The sequence below is a fragment of the Canis lupus genome, chromosome 1, assembly GCF_048164855.1.
Source record: "Canis lupus baileyi chromosome 1, mCanLup2.hap1, whole genome shotgun sequence".
In the NCBI taxonomy this organism is placed as follows: Eukaryota; Metazoa; Chordata; class Mammalia; order Carnivora; family Canidae; genus Canis; species Canis lupus.
This window is the reverse complement of record NC_132838.1, coordinates 72625029-72644349: the sequence shown is the minus strand read 5'-3', so window position 1 is coordinate 72644349 and position 19321 is coordinate 72625029. Positions and strand designations below refer to the sequence as shown.

Sequence of the window (19321 nt, the reverse complement as noted above, 5' to 3'; positions counted from 1 at the left end):
GTGCAGAAAAAAGTCTGAAGGGCTGAGAGGATTGGAACTGAAACAGTGTATTGAATGATACACATTGGGGCATTACAGGCCACTGTATCAGAGAACAGAGGGGAGAGAAGGCAGGGATCAGAGTTGTACATAATCAAAACTGTCCCGGTGGGGGTGGACATGTAGGTCTGTAATCCAGCTCCCGCCGGCACAAAGAGAGCGAGGCGCGCGGCAGGGAGGGTGGGGAACGGAGAGCTGCTGTGGCGGCAGCTGGTTTACCCATGGTGGGTACTTGGGTAGGGTCACCGGCGTCAGTAACCACAGTGGGTCCCTGAGGACCATGCAGGAGGGTGGGCCGTTGTGAATTCATGCCCAGGACCAGAGTGGGTCCTTATCCCGACAGCGCGCCCACAATTTCCTGATGCCCTTGAGAGCTGGGTAGTTATTTTGGGATTGGAGACAATGAAGTCGCAGTGTTACTGCCCAAGGTCACTAGGTGGGTAGACCCGGGTTCTGGGTGACTTAACAGCTCAAGGTGCCCCTACTGCCTGGTGTTTGTATTCAGAGGGAAGGACGCTGTTTTTAAAGAGAGACGGTCTCACCCCGGCACCAGTCAAGAGACCCCGGTCCGGATGCGGCCCTGTGACACCGGGGGCTGGGGGCGGGGCCGGGGCATCGCCCCCTCCGTGGGAGCCCGGCGCCCCCGCGCCCCGCCCGCGCCCTCCGCCGGGTGACCCCTGCGCCCTGTGCCCCGCGTGGACTGCGAGGCCGCCCTGACACCGCGCGGGAGCGGACCCGACCTGGGGCTTGGCGGCGGGCGCGGGGAAGTCTCGGGCGGGGAGGACGATCACGACTTGCTTCGGTGGAAACTTTCTTGGGTTAGGCGCTCTCGAGGCTTTAGATCCAGGCACTTAAGCACTCCTGGGAGTCCCTAAATGCCTCTTGTTCGTCTTCCCTTTGGGGCCTGCCTGCGCCTTCCTGGTGGGCCCTGGTGCTTGCTTCCCCAGGCGCAGGGCTTCTCGCTTATGATGGAGAGATCGCGCGCACTCGCCCCGGCCCCGGCCCCGGCCCCTAGAGCTTTGTTCAGCCACTGATCGCTGCGCAACCGCCGTAGTCTCCAGAGGGCTAGGTGCTTTACTCCCCCCACCCCAACCCTTCCTAATCTGTTGTCCTTGTGCTTCTAATTAGATCATTCTTTGCTTTTCAGAGACAAACGTGCTCCAGGGACAGAGGTCAGTGTAGTTCTACCCGTCTTTAAACTTAAGTGAAGCTGGTTGAGAGCACGCAGCGAGACCCTTGTATTTAGGGCAGCACGCTGGGCGGGCCCTGTGGAATTGATAGTGGTATTTGGGGATTTGTTTTTGAAAAGCCTTGGCAAGGTGTCACTGCCCCTGCTTTGAGGAGAGGTGGGAGTGCTGTGTGCTGCGCTGGTGGCTCCGTAGCGCTGGCCGGCAGGGGACTGGCTCCACTTAGGAAAGGGGTGGGGGAGGGCAGGTTTCCTAGATATGGCTTCTTTAAAAAAATAAAAATCATAATAATAATTTCATGGGGTAGGGCTATTGATATGACTTCCAAAAGGGGAAATGGTAACTCTAATGATAGCTTGAGCAAGTAGTATTGGAATCAACGGGAAATGAAATCTCTGATGCTGAAAACTAGATCTTCAGTGGAGATACTTTTGTGATGGTATGTGATATTTTATCTTAACTCTTGGTTTTTACCTTTCAATTTAAAACAAAATTGCAAAAAAAAAAATTGCAGGTTTGACCTACAGCTTGACAGTGGCTTTTTGCTTTTAAAAGTAAATGTTAAAATAAGTTTGTCAGCGATGAGGCTGATAACAGCATGGGTGCGTGGCTGTTAGATGTTTACCTTTACAAAGCATTTTGATATATTTTGTAAAGTTTCTTTATTGTCTGTCTCAGAATATTTGTTTTATTATCTGAAGGAAAATAACATGGGTTTTTTTCATACTGAAGCTTTTAAAAGTTACACGGAATTATTTTTATGTTCTTACGCATTTGAAAACGTGCGTAAAGCTCATTAATGTTAACATTTAAAGGGAGCAGTTCTGTCTTGTACACAAAGAGATTAACCTAGCTAAGAAAGACTTTAAGGCCATTTAAAGATTTAGATGTTGACTTAGTGGGGAATTTTGGAAGGATAAGTTTGGGGGAAATACATTTTCTCTGAAGGAGTTTTCTTCCTATGTCTCAGTTGCTCACTATGTTTATTTCACTTGCAGAACAAGTATTTGGAAGTCCTTTCTCTATTTTTATGTCCCAGGCACCTAGTCTTCTTAGTTTAAGCATTTAAGAATATCATCTTATTTTCAGGGCTTTCACCTCTTAAAAAAGTTAAATACATTAGAGTTTGAAAGTGTTCCCATTTGGTTTCAGTTGCTTCTTGTTTTCTACTTGTTTTAACTTGAAATTAGTTGATTTTCTTATTAAAAGTGATTAACTTTTTAAATGATTACTACAGTGAAACTAAATTGTGTTCAGATATCTGTCCTATTAACATCTAGAGAGGCAAACAGCTGCCAAACAAAAATCCCATTTTGTAATGAACTAAGGTACTAAATTCATTTTTTATAAGGTGAACAGTTAAGATTTCCTTCATTTAAAAATGGAGAAATTTTCATGCATATCCTAGTAAATGCATGGAATGGAACTAAAAGCTGTACTTACCTGAAATTTTTAAAAACTTAAAATCTATTTGGTGAAAGATAATTGAAAGGGGAAGAGATGTATAAGACATCTTTTGTGCAGCATTTTGGTAGTGGCTGTTTTTATTATTTCTCTACTCCAGTAGTTCACTGCCTTTTTTTTTTTTTTTAAATCTTTCACATAAACTTCTGAGTATTCAGTAATTCTTCTGAAATGGATGCAGAGTGCTTTAAAGATCAAGCCAGTACTGGATGGTAAAGTAAGAAGGGACTGTTTTATTTTTCTAACGCATTTTATGGTTATAATTTTACTCATTCTGAAAATTCTAGTGTACATTTAAAATTAGAACAAAGAGTTTAATACCCAGAAGAGCTGTGAATGAACTCATAATTTTCTAGGGAAAGCAGGCCTGATCACATCCCTTTCTGAGGGTTCCTTGGACTTGGGGCCATATTTATCTTTCTGGCTTTATTATGATGTATATCTATCTTTAAGATATGCCTTATACTTGATAAGTAAATTTCCTCAAATCTTTGAAATATTCTGGGTGATGGTGGTTGCAATTTTTGATTTTCTTGTTGGAATCTCTTCTGGTGACCTTTATCTATTGGGATTGCTGTCAGATTGGCAGCAAGAGTAGCGTGTTGTGTGCTGTCGAAATATTCTGGTTGTTTCTGGTGAAGGTGCAAGTCGTTAGGCATTAAAGCTGTTCATATACCTAGGGAACTGAATGCTGGCGTGTGGTGTTTTTCTCCTTGGACCGGCAGGTAGCCATTGAGCTGATGTTACTGTGAACAATTAGCAACCTCCACCCCTACTAGTTAAGAATTGTGCAGATTGCTTACTAGAAAGATGCCCGGGGTAGTTTGTTTGCCTTTTAGTCATGTAATTTATAAACTGTAAGAAAACAGTCCTCCCACATCTCTGTACGCCTCACGTATTCCTCCAAGTGATCTAGAAACATTAATTCTGCAGGAGGGACCAAACTTACAAGTTTAATATATATTTTTTAAACAGTGGTTTTTCTTTTTTCTTTGTTATGTGTAGCTGGCGTGTGTTGGTGTTTTTCCATAGAAATGCTGATATCCTTGTGAAGGGGCATGTCTACCACAGGTTAAACTTTTTTAAGTACAACGTGCAAGGAGAGAGTCTTCACATTTTGTCAATTAGAGGAAAAATGCTACACCTATGACTGCCTTTGTTCTCAAAGCCACTTGAATTGCAGGCTGTGTTGGGACTGGTTTGTACATTGTTTAACTGCTGAGACTAAGACTTCTAATTAGAGTAATTACCGGGTAAGGGCGGACTGGCGGGGCGGGGCGGGGCGGGGCGGGGCGGGGGCCAGGGGTGTGGTCGGGCCTGGGCGCCGCGCGCTTGGAACGCCGGCCCGACTGGCGGTGGGGGGCGGGGCGAGGGGCGGGGCGCGGCGCGGGGGGCGGGGCGGGGCGGGCGCGCGCGGCGGGGCAGAAGGCACCGGCGGGCGCCGGGGCAGTCGGAGCGGACTCCAGGCTCGGCCCGCGCCCGGACGGCAGCCTCCGTAGGTAAGACTCTTCCCGCCCCGCCCGGCGCGTCTGAGGGCTGCGGGGCCCGGTGCCGTCCTCCGGCGTGCGTTCGTTAGGAGAGGAGAATCGGAGCGGCGTCCTCTCTGTCTGCCACATCCCTCCGCGTCTTCCTCCTCTTACCTCAGTCTTTCCACCAAGCGGGCTTCGCCGTGGTGCCCGCGTGCGCTCCCCGCCGGCGGCCCGATCCGGGGCGTGGGCCCTCGGCGCCCTCAGAGCTTCGCGCGAGCTTCGGGCGCTTTGTAGCAGTTGTAGACTTTCTTTTTTAAGTTGTAGAGATTTTAACCCGCCGGGGTGTCCGAGGGCCGGGCGTCCCTGTCGTGTGGCGTGGTCTACTTAGCAAGCCTTCAAGGAAGAAAGACCGGTAAACAAAGTGCGTTCTGAAACAAAGTGCGCGCGAGAAAGCTATTCAAAGTGCAGATGCATCAGGAAAAGAATAACAGATTACTGCTTCTGGCGGAGCCGCCTTTAGAAATGTTCCACAGGTTAACTTCGTCTCTAGAGAACTGTTCTCCTTTTCCTCTTCTGTCAAGGGTGTGTGCTGATCTACAGGGGTTCTGGTCTTGGCTCTTAATTCCTGGCAAAACGTTCATGCATGGAAATGCAGACTTAATGCTACACTGCTAATTCAGACCCCCCCCCCCCCAAAAAAAAGCGCTACATTTTAAACTTTGACTCTAAAGGGAAGTTTGTTTGGGTTGCCCAGGACGGAGCAGCCTGTTCCTTTTTTATTTCCGTCTCAGCTATTACTTACAAAGCTCCGAGATGAGAGACCCTACATTGTGAAATCAGCAGAGAAGTGGCTCTCAACCTGTGAGGTTGCCTTCAGTCGTTTTAAAATCTGTGTATCCATTTTTCATCTGGGGGGAATCCGTGATCACTGGTTTTTCAAAAAGTCAAGCTTCACTTTTAGTACAGACTGTGTAGATTATAATTGTGCTGTAACTTAGATATATAGTAAAAGAAAAATAGCAAAAATTTTGTTAAAGTGTGGAAAATAAATACTATCCTTAAAAGTATTTTTAGTTTCAATTATATAAAGAAAATATTTAGAAATCTATATAATAAAAACCATGTTTCATTGCCATCTCTTTTTTTGTAAAAATGAATTCCAACTTAATTTATATGGATAATTTCGGATACTAAGGGGAGGAAAAGTTCGCTCTTCCAATGGACTATTTTCCATTAAGATTGAAAAAACAAAACTTAGAAATGTCTTAACATTTCCTGTAATTCCTGTAACTTCCGAAAGTTGTTCTGAGCCCAGTTTAAAGTGTATTATTCCAATAAAATAATAGTTTTCTTAAAAAATGAGCATGTTGCACATACATAAAGGAGATAGACTGCTGAAACTTAACTACAATTTTTATGAAATTTCTTTAGGAGTTTATTAGGAATAGCATGTACATTCTTGAGATTTTAGGTTGGCACTAGAAAGCACATCGTAGGTTTAATCATGTTCATGCCAACACCTATTAGTAAGATGTTGGTAGGTCTCTGACTTACCAGGATTTTAGATCCATGGTTAGTAACTATCTGTTTGCATCCTTGAAGACTTACTTCTGTTGGATTGACTCTCAAGTACTTGAACTCACATGAGAAAATATTTTTGTGGCAGCAAACAAAACTGCATTTCAGATGTCCCGTTCCGGTATCAGCCTGAGGCTGCTCTGAGGCATAAGTCCCAGCTGGAGCTCATAGTAGTTCTAAGATTATTATGCAGAAACTCTCCTAGCAGTAATGTGGACATTTTGCTCCCAAAGGAGCATTTTTATAAAACTTACTGTTTTAGTTTGTTTAGTTGGAAATGGTTTCTGTCGTGATGGGAAATACATTAATGCGTGAATTATTCAACCATTTGTACATTGCATGCAATTTGGGGGTAAACAAATCTGGCATCACTCACATCCATGGGTTTTATGGTTTTGTTTCCCATTCACTTGTTTGTTTCGCCTTCTTACATAATGTGCATTTTCTTCATTAAAGAATACTGGCCTAGTAGGAGCTTTCATTCCCTTCAGGTGCACTGCTGTTGTGGTGAAGGAGAGAGACAAGAAGTTGAAAATGGAGCAAACATTTCTTGAAAGTACTTGAAACTTGTTCTCTTTCTCTTGAAGTTCTTAAATCTATATCTTTTTCAATAATACGAATTGCTCTAAGTGTCAAAGTGACCCTCACCAAGTTAATCCTTTGCTCTGTTCCTCATAAAACTTTCCAGAGTTAATCCCAGATATAAAATGTCTGGACTCAAATCCAGAACTGTGTAGAATTTGAGTGAAATGTGACTCACAAGCTTTATGTACATTAAGTTATTCTGTGAAATAAGCCACAGCCGTTGGACAGTCAATGGAACCATACTCTCAACGTATTTTTATTAAGTAAACACAACTTTATTGTTTTATTGCCCACACTCACTCATGCAGCTTGACTCCTCACCCTCGTCTTCCCCACCCCCACCATGCCTCCCTAGTTGTGGTTAGCTATACGTATATTTAGGGATATGTCTCCTTGTCAGCTTTTTGACAAAAACCACAACACATTGTAGACATGTGGTGGAAGTCATGCTTTGTTTGGATTTGGTGGAAAATATAGAAAGAATATTAGAAAATAAAGGTTAACCAAAAAATATTTCTATTGTTTTAACTATGTGCCTGTGAAGAAGAAAAGGCAGGAACTAGGAGTGATGGAATGTTAGCATTCTAGACCAGAATAAATACCCAAGAATGAAATCTGTTTATAAATTATGTTCTGTGCTTAAAAACAACTTCGAGTGTGTGTGTCTCTATCCCCACCTGAGTTGATGTCTAAGCTGAGGCCAGTGGTGACTTGGTTTATCTGTCCTCCTGTTTCTGGTCTTTTTCTCAACTTACAGTCTTGTTAGTATCATTGTCTCTAAGATGCTTTTGTGGCTTACTTTCTTTTTAGGGGGTAATTTTGATAACTTGGGAAAACTTGATCTTGAATAGCAAGTTTTAATAAGATTGGAAAGCAAAAGGGCGGGTCTCTTAGACGTACTATCAAGTTTTTGCACATAGAGGAGGATGGGTTGTTGCAGCTCCTCATACAATTTATTAGTTCTTTAACAACATTATAGAGCCATCATTTTGTTGAAAATAGTCGATTGCAATTGCAGAGGCATTTCAATTACTTTACCATTAGCTTTTGAAATAAGAATCCTCTACCACACCTATTATTACACAGAATGCTTGTAAAACTTCTTAAATTGGTGTATTTGAACATGGGTATTTTTTTAGTTTTAGTCTAGAACTGAGAATCACTTTTGGCTAGAGTTTTCGTTTGTAGCTATGTTTTCTTGTAGTAGGTTTAAGTCGCCAAATCATTGACTGACAACTATTTTTGCAGTCATTCATACTATACCACCTCCACCTACTATATTGGACATTAAGTCTTTTGTTTGAATTTGATAAGCGTGTATGTCAGGCCTAGGGTAGATGGCACAAGAAATGAGCGGTATCAGCTTCCAGTCCATAAGGAGTTGCCTTAAACTTTTTACAGAAATTAAAATAGAGTTTTATATGAACTCCTCGCTATTCTTTGTTTAAATTTAAGAGGATCCTGCTTTTGTCCATAAGGTAAGAGTTATTATCAATAAGAGTTTAGTATTTTTCCCCATTTGTTAACTACTTGTTGTTTAGAGGAAAAAAATGTTTTTAGACAATGTTCCCAAGGGTTACGTACATTTGTGCTTACGAACACCGTTTGTGCACAGAATAGGAATAGGCATGGAATAGATCCCTCTTAACTAGGAACAGAGCCCTCTTAACTAGGATTGTAGGGCTACATGAAGTATATTCAATCAAATGTTACAAAGGGGTGTCTAAAGTTGACACAGTTATTTACTAAAGTATTTAATTTTTAATAGTAATGCCACACAGACTATCTGATTTTGACATTTTGGAGGTAATATAGGAAGTGAAGGAAAGAAGAGAAAAATTCTGAGTTTGAATGAAAATTGTAATTTACTGTTTTTTTCTCTTGAAAAAAACATTTGATAGTTCATTTAGGTTGTAAATGACAACATGAAAATCTGAGCATGCAGCTGTGTGAGGCAATGCTTTGTATATGCAAAGCATTTGGAAAATGTAGGATTCCAGAAATTTTTGAGTGTTGCATGCACAGAACCAATGCCTTATATTTAATGGTGTTAGCATTCATCTTTATGCAGAAGCATTGAAATCTGAAATTTTGAGATATGTATTTTCAAATATTGCTATGACTTAAGCGTAGAGAGATGCCAGCAGAATTCTTGTGACACTAGTGCTAGGGACTCTGCCTGTACTAACTCTGGACCTCTTTATAACCCCACCCCACCCCCAGTTTCCAGGTAGCTCAGCACTTTGGTAGAGCATGTGCTTTAATCATTTATGCATTTCAGTGCTTAAATTAGCTTGCAGTATTGAATTTCTTCATAAAGTAGATCTTCTCTCCATTAAAGTAAATTATTGGGAAATGTTTTTGACATGATTTAAGAAAAATAGTTCACTTCAGCTGGAGGCAGGAAAAACAAAGAAAAGACCAGGCGGTTCATATACTGTACTTCTGAACCATGGGTTGGTTTTGGTACTTCCAAAAGTGACGACATAGAGACTAAGATGCCATCATTAGCACATAGTGTCTGACATAACTTACAGGTATGGATCATTCTCATGTTCTCACATTAGATAAGGGTCACATTTTCCTGTGCAAACTTAATTTCCCTAACTTTTATAAAAGGTATAACCCACCCAAACTATATACTGACATAAAGCATATTATTTAAACTACATAAAATCCAGTCCTCTTGTCAACTTTCATAACCATGTGTATGTTAATGGTTTATGTCGTTACACATTTTGGAAAATGAATCTTTGTAAACACTCACGTTGAAAATTCACAGCCAGAGTGCTTAGGATCTTCATGTTTGCTTCCCTTGCCCAGAAACCTGCCAGATCATTATTGATTTGGGGCCAGAAGGAGACAATTCCTGATCTGAATTTTATGCTTCTCAAGAAATCATGACTCATGAAGAAAAAACTATCAATTCCTAAATGATCAGTCCATTCACTCTACCATGACATTAATGACATTTTCAATGTAGGGCTCATTTAAAGCTTTCTAAAGAATTTGGAACACTTGAAAGTATCAGAGAATACTAACTTTTCTTGTATTTGCAGATTTTTTAAACAGGAGGCTTTATTTCCTTAAAGTTAATGCTCTTACCTAAATTAATAATATTGTATTTAATAACTGATGTATTTATTTTGAGTAAGAGTAGATGTTTTATGAGGTAGAGTTTCTAACTACTTATAAGTAGTAATGTTTTGTAACTGAAAATTCTAGTTGCATACTAATTTACAACCCCTTTAAGTCCAACAAGTGAACACCTTTATTGTGAAAACTGTCAGCTGGTTTTGTATATCAGATTATAGACATGATATGTAACCAGGTGATGGAATACTATGCAACTGTTGAAAAGAATGAGGTGGTGGGGGCACCTGGGTGGCTCAGTGGTTGAGTATCTGCCTTTGGCTTAGGTCTTGATCTCGGGTCCAGGAATTGAGTTCCACATCAGGCTTCCTGTGAAGAGCCTGCTTCTCCCTCTGCCTGTATCTCTGCCTCTCTCTCTCTCTCATGAATAAGTAAATAAAATATTTTAATAATTAATTAAATAGAATGAGGTGGAACTCTTTCTGTAGTATGGTAAGATAGCAAGAAATATATGTGAGGGGAGTTTAATGTTTTTTTGTTTTGTTTTGTTTTGTTTTTTATGATAGAGGCAGAGACACAGGCAGAGGGAGAAGCAGGCTCCATGCCGGGAGCCCGATGTGGGACTCGATCCCAGGACTCCGGGATCGCGCCCAGGGCCAGAGGCAGGCACTAAACCGCTGAGCCACTCAGGGATCCCAGTGTATTTTTGTTTCCCAAAATGTTTCCCCAATTTTTTTCCATGTGAAATGAATTATATGAATATTTGCTTCTGCTTGAATTTTCTTTCTAAAATTTGATTACAGACATACTCCCAAAGATGTGTGATAATCAAAAAGAACTGTGCTGGATAAATATGTCTGTTGATTGCTTAATGTATTTTGAAAGAAATTATTTTCACTTTTAATGATTTTACTTGGTGATTTTCATGTGTTGGTAAATCAAGTTTGTGTCCACAGAATAATAGGAATTGTGACTTCTTATGTTTGGGAGTTCTTTAAAATGTATTAAGTTTTCATTTTAGCATGTAGAGGATGGTTCTTTTTATAGGTTTTGTTTAGTTTTCAGTGCGATTCAAACCAATTGTTTTTTTTCTATACAAGCTACTAGGAATAGGAATATTTTAATTATATCATGATATCTTGACAACAGCTCTTAGGCAGACACTTGCCTGTGTACATATTATTAAATTCATTTTTGTCACTTTAAAAGGTTTATCATTAAGAAAGTGACTGATGACAGATGATCATATATACCTACATTGATGTGAATACCATAGTTCTGGCTGGTGTTTGGGGTCCGTAAGGTCAGCTTCACTGGGGTTCTGATACTCTGATCAGGGTTTTGTGTGTCTTTTGGGGTTGTAAGGAAGGAGAGTTCTTAAGTTTTGAGAAATTTTTTATTGTATACCCCATTTCAAAAGTCATCATATGAAAATTTATATAGCTTAGAGATTTTTATTTATTTTGTTTTATTTGGGGTCAAAGCACCATCTGAAAGATGATTTGTTAAGGCTTCATCTTGTGTTCTATAGTCCGTTCCTGTTGCTTTTAATGAGTAAAGTACGTGAAGGGGCATTGTTTGTTCTCACGCTGTGGACTCTGGGGGCACCTGAGGCTATGTAGTGTGTGTTTTCTGGGAAGAGTAGAAAAGAATTTATTAGACTTTGGGGAAATTATAAAAAAGACTTTTTGTATTTCTGGGATTACCTTTTTAATCCAAGGGGCAAAGAACCGCTGTCTCTATTGTGCCTCTATGCCCAAAAGCCTGTGACTTTGAAAGGTCAGCTGCTTTAGTTCTGTTGAATTTCAGCCAGCAAGTCTCCAGCATACAGGAGAATTTGATTTTTCTCCCTCCCCCATTTCTTCTGTTTTTGTTCAGTGTAAACAGTTCCTGCTGTAGTAACATAGACAAATATAGCAGAGAATGCTTTTCTGGAAGAAGAATGCTCCCTAAGCATTTTTTAACCATTTTTGGGAAGAATTGATCTTTCTGTGTATTTCAGACAGACTGAAGGAGGGAGGCTGTTGCTGTAAATTGCAGTGACATCATATGTATTGCCCCCATTGATCCGCTTTTAGTCTCCAGCCAGGATAAAAGGAAATGGCAGTGGGGAGGAAGCATGCTTCATTTAGGCACAGATCCAGAGTGATAATGGGGTAATAATAGAACTCACGCCACTGTTGGTCGGTGGCTGTCTTAGTCCCAGGCTCATTCCCCATCTGGGGAGCCTCCCGGAGACTTCCTCTCCTCCGTGTGCGTTTGTGTGGCTGCAGCAGGCCAGCTGGGCTGGGAGGGGAGGTGCCTGCCTTTGGAGGGCTGCAGGCAGTGGGGCTTGGACGTTGGCGGTGCCTGGTTTCTCATGTTGAGTCCTGCTTTGGAAGGTCAGTAGTGGGATGCATTGGTGACATATTCTGATGGAAGCGATGAGCTGGCCTTTTCTGTGTCCTGTTCATGGCAGACATGGTGGAGGGGCTCTGTTGCGTGGGTGGTCCTCTGGGAGGCAGGAGTGAGTGATGCCCTGTGACAGCAGTAAGGGGCTTCTAGAAGAATCGGGTTTGTTTGCTTTTTTGTTGCTTGTAGACTAAGGAGGGTGGCTTTGGAAAATTCTTATTTTCTTTCTAAGAGCCTGTGTGGAAACTCTTTAAAACCATGCAGAGTTATGTGGCTTCCCTCAGCTCTTAAGTTGACTGGGAAAAATACCAGGTAGACTTCTTTCTTTGTATATTTCTGGGTAATCAGCAACTATGGAATCTTCCAGCAAGAATACAGACCTCTAAATCCTTAACAAATAGCATTTGTATTGACTGATCTCCTTTAGCATTTTACGTTTTGTACTCAAGTTTCACAGTGTCGTGTTGTCTTTCCCGCACAAAGTATGCGCATGACTCTGGCGCACCCCAGTCTTATTTTGTCTAAGTTTCTGAGGCCAATGAATTTTTAAAATACTGAGGTGGTCTCCCTATGGAAAAATAATCACCCCGTCATGAATTCCTTGTTTGTGTAAAGGAAGGAACCTTCTGTTCCTGTCACTGTTAAACTGTGGGCGTGAGCACCATTAGACCCTCAGAAATAAAGGCAGGTTCTTTATATTTAGAGGAGCTGCTTTCTCAGGAGATAATGCTCTGAACCATATCCTTTATTTTTCTTAATCACCTCATAGTGTGACGGAAGCTCTCAGTACTTCTGCATTAAAACACAGTTGGCCTAGAAGCCATGTGAAATTTAATTTGATTTCTTTGTGGGTGGGAGTGGAATGACCCACACAACACTTCTCATTGCTGTTGTGCCAGCTGCTGGGGCGGGGGCGGTGCGGCACCGCATTTGAGCACATTTGCTGGTGTACTGTCTCCACTGCTGTGCAAACATTTTGGTTTATGACATAGCCCTTCTTTTTCATTGTAGGGTGGCTTTACAGGGAGTAAATGTTTATTTTACAAAGAGAAATGTACTATATTAAAGTGAGCTACTTACCACGTTTTTGCTTTAATATCGTCTTTTCGGGGGGGTCTGTAACATCATGTAAAAAATTTCTTTGTGAATGAAAGTTTTATTGTTTGTATATTAGAATAGCACTTGATTGCTGATTTTCTCAACTTTGCTCATTGTTTAGAAACTGCATTTTTCCTGGTGAATTAGAAGAGCCACAGTTGGAAGCCAGATGGCTACAGGTTGTTTACTAAGGGCGAGAAATTTCTCCAGGTCCTCCCTGAAGCATAGAGCTAGCAGAGCTCCTGGCTTTGGGAGAAACGGCCTAGAGTCCGTTTGGACCCTCGTTGCCTTCTGCCCTCTCTGAACAGACCAACTCTCTGCCTGGGTGGGGGCCTGTCGGGGGGAGCTCCGTGGCCGGCCACGTGGCTTACTCTCTGCCTCCCCCAGCCCTCAGGCTTTGACGCCCCCCTCCAGTCCATCTCAAGAGGCGGGGGGCTTGGCTTTAAATATTTTTCCATCATGGAAAATTTGAGGAGGACAAAGGCTTTCAGTGATCCTTTGGTTTTGTTTCTCTTTGCAGATGTGTGACCTTTCTGCTTAGAAGCAAAACTTAGATATGAAAGTATGAACCAGATATTTTGGTAGGTTCATGTGCTCATAATTCTTCAGCTTTAAGCTGGAGTTGTGTTTGTTGGTTAAACCCAACTGGGGGGCAGCCCAGGTGGCTCAGCAGTTTAGTGCCGCCTTCAGCCCAGGGTCTGATCCTGGAGATCCGGCATCGAGTCCCACATTGGGCTCCCTGCATGGAGCCTGCCTGTGTCTCTGCCTCTCGCTTCTCTTTCTCTGTGTGTCTCTCATGAATAAAAAAATCGTAAAAAACAAAACAAAACAAAAAACACCCAACTGGGGTAAGTTAAGGACCAAATGAATCATCTTACTCAAGGGTTTCTTTCCTTTGTGAGTCTCTCTAGTTTAAATCCAATCCCAAACTTGAGTTCTAACAGTAGGCCTCTATAAGTGCGCACACACAATAGGGACACACAATGCTCTCCTTCCCTGTAACTCTGCAGATTGGCAGGGCTGGTTCCTACTGTATTTAGTTAGGCAGCAGAGCTGACACCCCCAGCTGATGGGTGTCCTGGGCTCCATTAGGTGGTGGGCCCTTCCTCAGAAGTTGTCTTCCTGCATTCAGTATGGTGTTGACATTGAGCTGTTGCTCCTGGAGTTGGCTAGCTCTGGAAGTGCTGTGGACCAGTTTTGAGAGTGCCCTTCGGGGTACAGGGCTGGATGGGCCCCTGATGCAGTCTTGGGGCTCTCCTCTCTATGGCCCCTGTGGAGGCAGAAGCCAGGCCAGGCCACCACCACATGGTGAGGGCTGCTGGGGCACACTTTGTAAAGGGCAGTAGTGAGGTGAGGGAGAGAGACCATAATGGGGGAGAAAGACCAGCCCTGGAAGGAGAGTTCAAGTGCAGGAGGACAATTGGGGAATGACCTAAAGGGACCTGCAGGATGTACTTAAGGCCAGGGCTGAAGGATTAGCCTCCAGGAGAGAAGGGCCCCTCTTGGAACACAGGAAAGAAAGATCCAGAAAGGGAAGCTGCAGGATGCTGTCGGTGGGAAGGAGAGCTGAGGGAGCCTGGGTGCCAGGCAGGGCCTGAGGAGATTGCTTGTGGTATGAGCTGATGAGGCTCCCTAGAGGCTGCTGGCCCTAGATGTGGGCTATTTTATAAACAGCAAATTTTTGAAAAATATAAAAGCCTCATGTGTCTGAAACTATAAAAAATGAAAAACTGACATGGTTACTGGTTGTTATATAGTGATTTGATATCTTAAAACATCTTAAAGGCACATGACTTATAATGAAAGAAAATGAAGTGTTAGCTGTTCTTTGAGCCCTTCTATAGGACCTCGTGTCAGCTGGTTGTAACCCTCTATTTTTGTTGAAGGCACCTTGTTTCAATCCTGTCAGCCCTGGAGAGAGGATCCACAGTGTTGACTCTAATAAGGTGGATGAAGTGATGTTATAAAATAAGAATGCCCAGGAATCAAGTGATACACATCCATGTTTGTCTGTAGAAAGTGGGAGTTTTATTATCCCTTAGAAGAATGAGATGAGAAAATACAAAAACTGCTTCCATTGTGAAATTACCTGGTGAATATTGTGTGTGCTGTCTACCCAGTGTTGCTCCATGTACATTTTGGGAAGAGTGTATATGGGGGGGGGGGGGCAGAGAACACACCTGGGGGCAAAAAGGTAGGTAGTGAGAGAACCAATGATTTTTAAATTTTCTTTTAAAGTAACAAAGTGGGGATTAAAATCCAGGTGGTGATATGAATATTCTGTTGATCTAGCATTGACTTGTAGACCTGTAAAATCGAGTTAGCTGACAGGGATTATCGGGCCATAAGCAGGGATAGAGAAAAGCTAAATGTAGAGAGAATAATGGAATTCAGAGTAATAATTTTATTTTATTTTATTTTTAAAAAACATTTATTTATTCATGAGAGACACACAGAGAGAGGCAGAGAGCAGGCTCCATGCAGGGAGCCCGATGTGGGACTTGATCCCAGATCCCGGGATCACACCCTGAGCCAAAGGCAGACGCTCAACCACTGAGCCACCCAGGCGTCCCCAGAGTAATAATTTTAAAACCTTGACTTTAAAATAAGTATTTTTCAGTTCCTATAAGATGTATCTTAAATTTATTTTTTCTTCCATTTGTAGTTTGAGTAGTGCCCTGTGCTGCAGTGCATTACATGCAGTACAGTATTGAATAAGACATTTTAAGTTCTTGGATTTCATAAATACTATTTGCTCAGATATTTTCATTGTTTTTATGCCATATGAAAACATCTTCCTCTATGCCTTTAAGTGATAAACACCATTTTTTTAACCTATCCTGTATGAAAATTCGAGAATAAGAGTGACCTTATGCATTGTGTCTGTGAGAGATTATACATATATACAGACTTGTATGAAATTACATGTACAATCATTTAAAAATTTTTTTAATGGAATAGTAAACTTACAGTTTTTATAATGGGACTGTGAGACATGGTTCTTATTTCCATTATGTGCCCTTTATTTCTTGGTGTTACATTTGCAAGGTTTAAGTGGTAAAGAAACCATGAAAACTGCTTATTTCTTTTCTATGTGTTCACTTAAGATCAGATGTCTTCTTGAATTTTTATCTAGGTTAAATGATATTTTTTTGGCATACTACATGCCATAAAGAAAGAAATGGAATAAACCATGATAATGTTTTATTAAAATACTTAAGCACAGTTTTTATCATTTCAGAGTGTGTATATATATATTAAATTGTGTTGCGTATCTTTAAAACATCACATTGTACAACCTAAAAATAAAAAGATAAACACTGGATCTTTTGATCTGCTCTAAATATAGAACTGACATGAAAAGCCACAGAGAATAGGGCTTTTTTTAAAAATTTTTTAAATTTATTTATGATAGTCACACAGAGAGAGAGAGGCAGAGACATAGGCAGAGGGAGAAGCAGGCTCCATGCACCGGGAGCCCAACGTGGGATTCGATCCCGGGTCTCCAGGATCGTGCCCTGGGCCAAAGGCAGGCGCCAAACCACTGCGCTACCCAGGGATCCCTGAGAATAGGGCTTAAAAGGCCCCAGTGTCAGTGTCTTTGGGGCATAAGCCCTGAGGTTTACCAAGGTCAGGTCTCCAGTCTGTTCACAGGCTTTTTGGTGTTTGCCCTTAGCTCCTTCCAGACCAGCTTGTCTTGCTTCTGGAGCATCTCTTAGAGCAGAAGACTCTGAACCCCCGAACTCTGCAAAGCCTCAAGAGGACATACCAGCTCTCCCAACAGGATGCAGAGGTAAGCAGGAGTGCTCTTGGAGTTTGAACAGTGGGCCCTCGTTGTTGATGAAGAGTGATGGTCCTATTGCACCCCAAGATGCTGACACTGCTCTTGCCATTAGAAGCATCCATGCTGTGTGCTTCTGAGTGAAGAACAGGTACTTTATGCAGTGTAGACTGCTCCCCTGTTCATGCTTGCTCCAGCACGGGGCCTCTAATCCTCGTTGTCACCAGGGTATGTTGAGGTCCTGAGTTTTCTGAGTTTTTCCTTTTACATCTTAAATCGTAAAGACCAACATCAGTCTCCTAAAGGAATGAGCAGATAGGGTGGAGTGTTCTTGAATTAGAAACTCAGACGGGTCATTTTGTGCACGAAGGTGGCGCCATCCTGCTGCATATTAAGGAAACTTGGCTCAGATGTGCCAGAACTTCTTGGTTGCATTCAGTTAGGACAGGAAAGGAGCCATGTGTAAAGGAAATGAAGACTAAATCTAACAGCCGTGGTTTGAAAAGCAAAATTGGATTCTTGCGGGAAAGCAATATGATGTGGTTCATAATATCTTTTAGCTTACTTGGAAGAATGCAGGGTGAATCCTAAGATGAATTCCACAAGTTTTTATATATGTGAAATAGTAAATATTTATTGTATTAAGTCATCTGAAACAAAAAAACAAGCACACACTCAAAAAAGAGAAAAACTCTCTTATATAAAACTCCTAAAATGCAAGTGAGCTTGGTTTGTGTTCAATTGAAATAACTGAACATTGAAACCCGTCCAGTGCCATGTGGCCGCCTGTAGCCACCCACAGTTCTCGAGTGCTTGATACGTGGCTGTCGTGAATTGAGAGGTGCTGTGAATTGTGTGAAATGCACCATGGATATGAAAGACAGTGTACAATACAAATCATCTCATAATTTCTTCTTATTGATCACAGTGTCGAAATGATATTTTGGATTTGTTGGGTTAACTAAAATATGAAAACTAATTACACAATCACTAAAATGGAATAAAGCAGGAAAAGCCCACTCATTATTATTAAAAGGTAAGATGGACATTGTTACACTTTTGAAAGCCCCATAAATTCAGGAGTCAATGGTAAAACTCCAGAGAAGACACATGTGGCTTTTCACCCACCTGAGCATAGATCAAATGTGCAACTGTTGCTCTTTATTTTAACTTATACTTTTGTTTATGGGAGTTTGCAGATGTCAGCCTGTTATTTTTAATTAGTGCTTAAAAGATACTTTTATTTATAGGCATGAGGTTATGTTTTAATCAGAGCCGAATTCTTCTGAAATGCCAAGCCCCTGTGACTGGCAGCGGACAGGCAAGGGCAGGTGGATCAGAGCAAGCATGGGGCACCTGTCACTCTCTGCCCAAAAGCTGCAAGGTGCAAGACCCTGTGTTCCCCCTTGTTGTTACTTTTAAAAACTACAATTTAAAAAAATACACAGCACTCCTAGCTGCAGGCTGATTTGGCCTTTCTCCAGAGCTTGTTGGCCTCTGCTCTGGGACATGCAGGTTGATTGAGGTCAGGGGTGGGCAGGGGCCAGATGCAGGAGGGCCTTGAGGCTGTGGAGCGCAGTTGGGATTTTTTTTTCTAACAGTGTGCCTCCACCCTGCCTCTTTCCCAGGTTCTCTGAGGTCCTGGCATGTGGTTACACTGACAGCTCGTCTCCTTGTGAAGTTTCCTTGAAATGTCAGTCAGAATCAGAAAAGCAACAGGATTTTGGCTAACCAGGCTGTTTTCTAGAAACTTTATTAGTTAAGTGTGATTTTTTATGACATTGATTAGCAGGAATTTAGTTGAATAACCATCTGCCTTTATTTTAAGTGACAGAACATTTCATGGGAGGAAGAATTGTTATTTGATGGGAAGGTTTTGAGGATTCTGACTTTATTTTCAATGGTTCTCCTTGGCCTAAACAAATCCGGATCGTCCCTTTCAGTCATCAGAGCTTTTAAATATGTCCTAAATGGCAATCATTGGAAAGTTGGCCAGATTTGCTGGAGTGTGGCAGGCCGTGTATGGAGCATGCCTGTGGGAAAGGGCTCCGGAGTGACTTGCCTGGCACAGAACAGTGTGAGTTATGGCCTGCTGCTCTTTGTCCAGGGTGCTGGGACCTGGGACCAAGGCTTCAGCCCCAGGGACTGCAAGGACTCTAGCACAGAGGAGGGGTGCTCGTGCCAGCATGGGGAGGGTGTACAGGGAGTGCAGTCCCGCACATTTCCCAGGTGTACGGAAAGGCTCCTCTTACTCTTCTTGGTTGGGCCTTTTTCCTGAGAGCGGATACATAAGTCCCTTTTGACAAGGGAGCTTACTGCTCCTCGCCTCACTGCTGCGGCATCTCCCAGCTGCTGGAGCCGTGGCTCCGGCTGCTCCTGCCCCCACCTACCCAGGGCCCTGCAGCACAGCCTTGTTGGCCGGGTGGTGCACGGTCCAGGCTCCCTCCACCCTCTTGAGTATTCTCAGCCATGTAAGACACCTGTCCTACTGTGACTTGGGGCCCCCTGTCCTGTGGCTGCTTCAGCTCCTTTGCTGTTACCTCCCTGGGCCCATCCCTTCCTCTCTGTGTGTGGGCAGGCTGGTGTGGTCCCACTGGGAGGTTTATTTTTAATTATCCTCTCTAGGTAGCCTGGTG

The 19321-nt window shown here is 42.5% G+C and overlaps 1 protein-coding gene across 47 annotated transcripts in view; it reads left to right on the top strand.

Annotated features, from left to right (window-relative positions):
• AOPEP (aminopeptidase O (putative)) overlaps positions 1-19321 on the top strand; it is a 332941-nt gene that overhangs the window by 294592 nt on the left and 19028 nt on the right. For 41 of the 47 annotated variants that reach the window (XR_012035345.1, XR_012035337.1, XR_012035356.1 and 38 more), the window contains one exon: positions 16581-16697. Coding sequence is in view for 22 of the 47 variants with exons in the window: in XM_072835007.1 (XP_072691108.1) it covers positions 16581-16697 (117 nt within the window). In the remaining 25 variants the exon portion in view is untranslated. Of the gene's footprint in view, positions 1-13424; positions 13486-16580; positions 16698-19321 lie in introns of those variants that run through there. The other 6 variants (XR_012035374.1, XR_012035380.1, XR_012035361.1 and 3 more) reach the window with 2 other exon arrangements.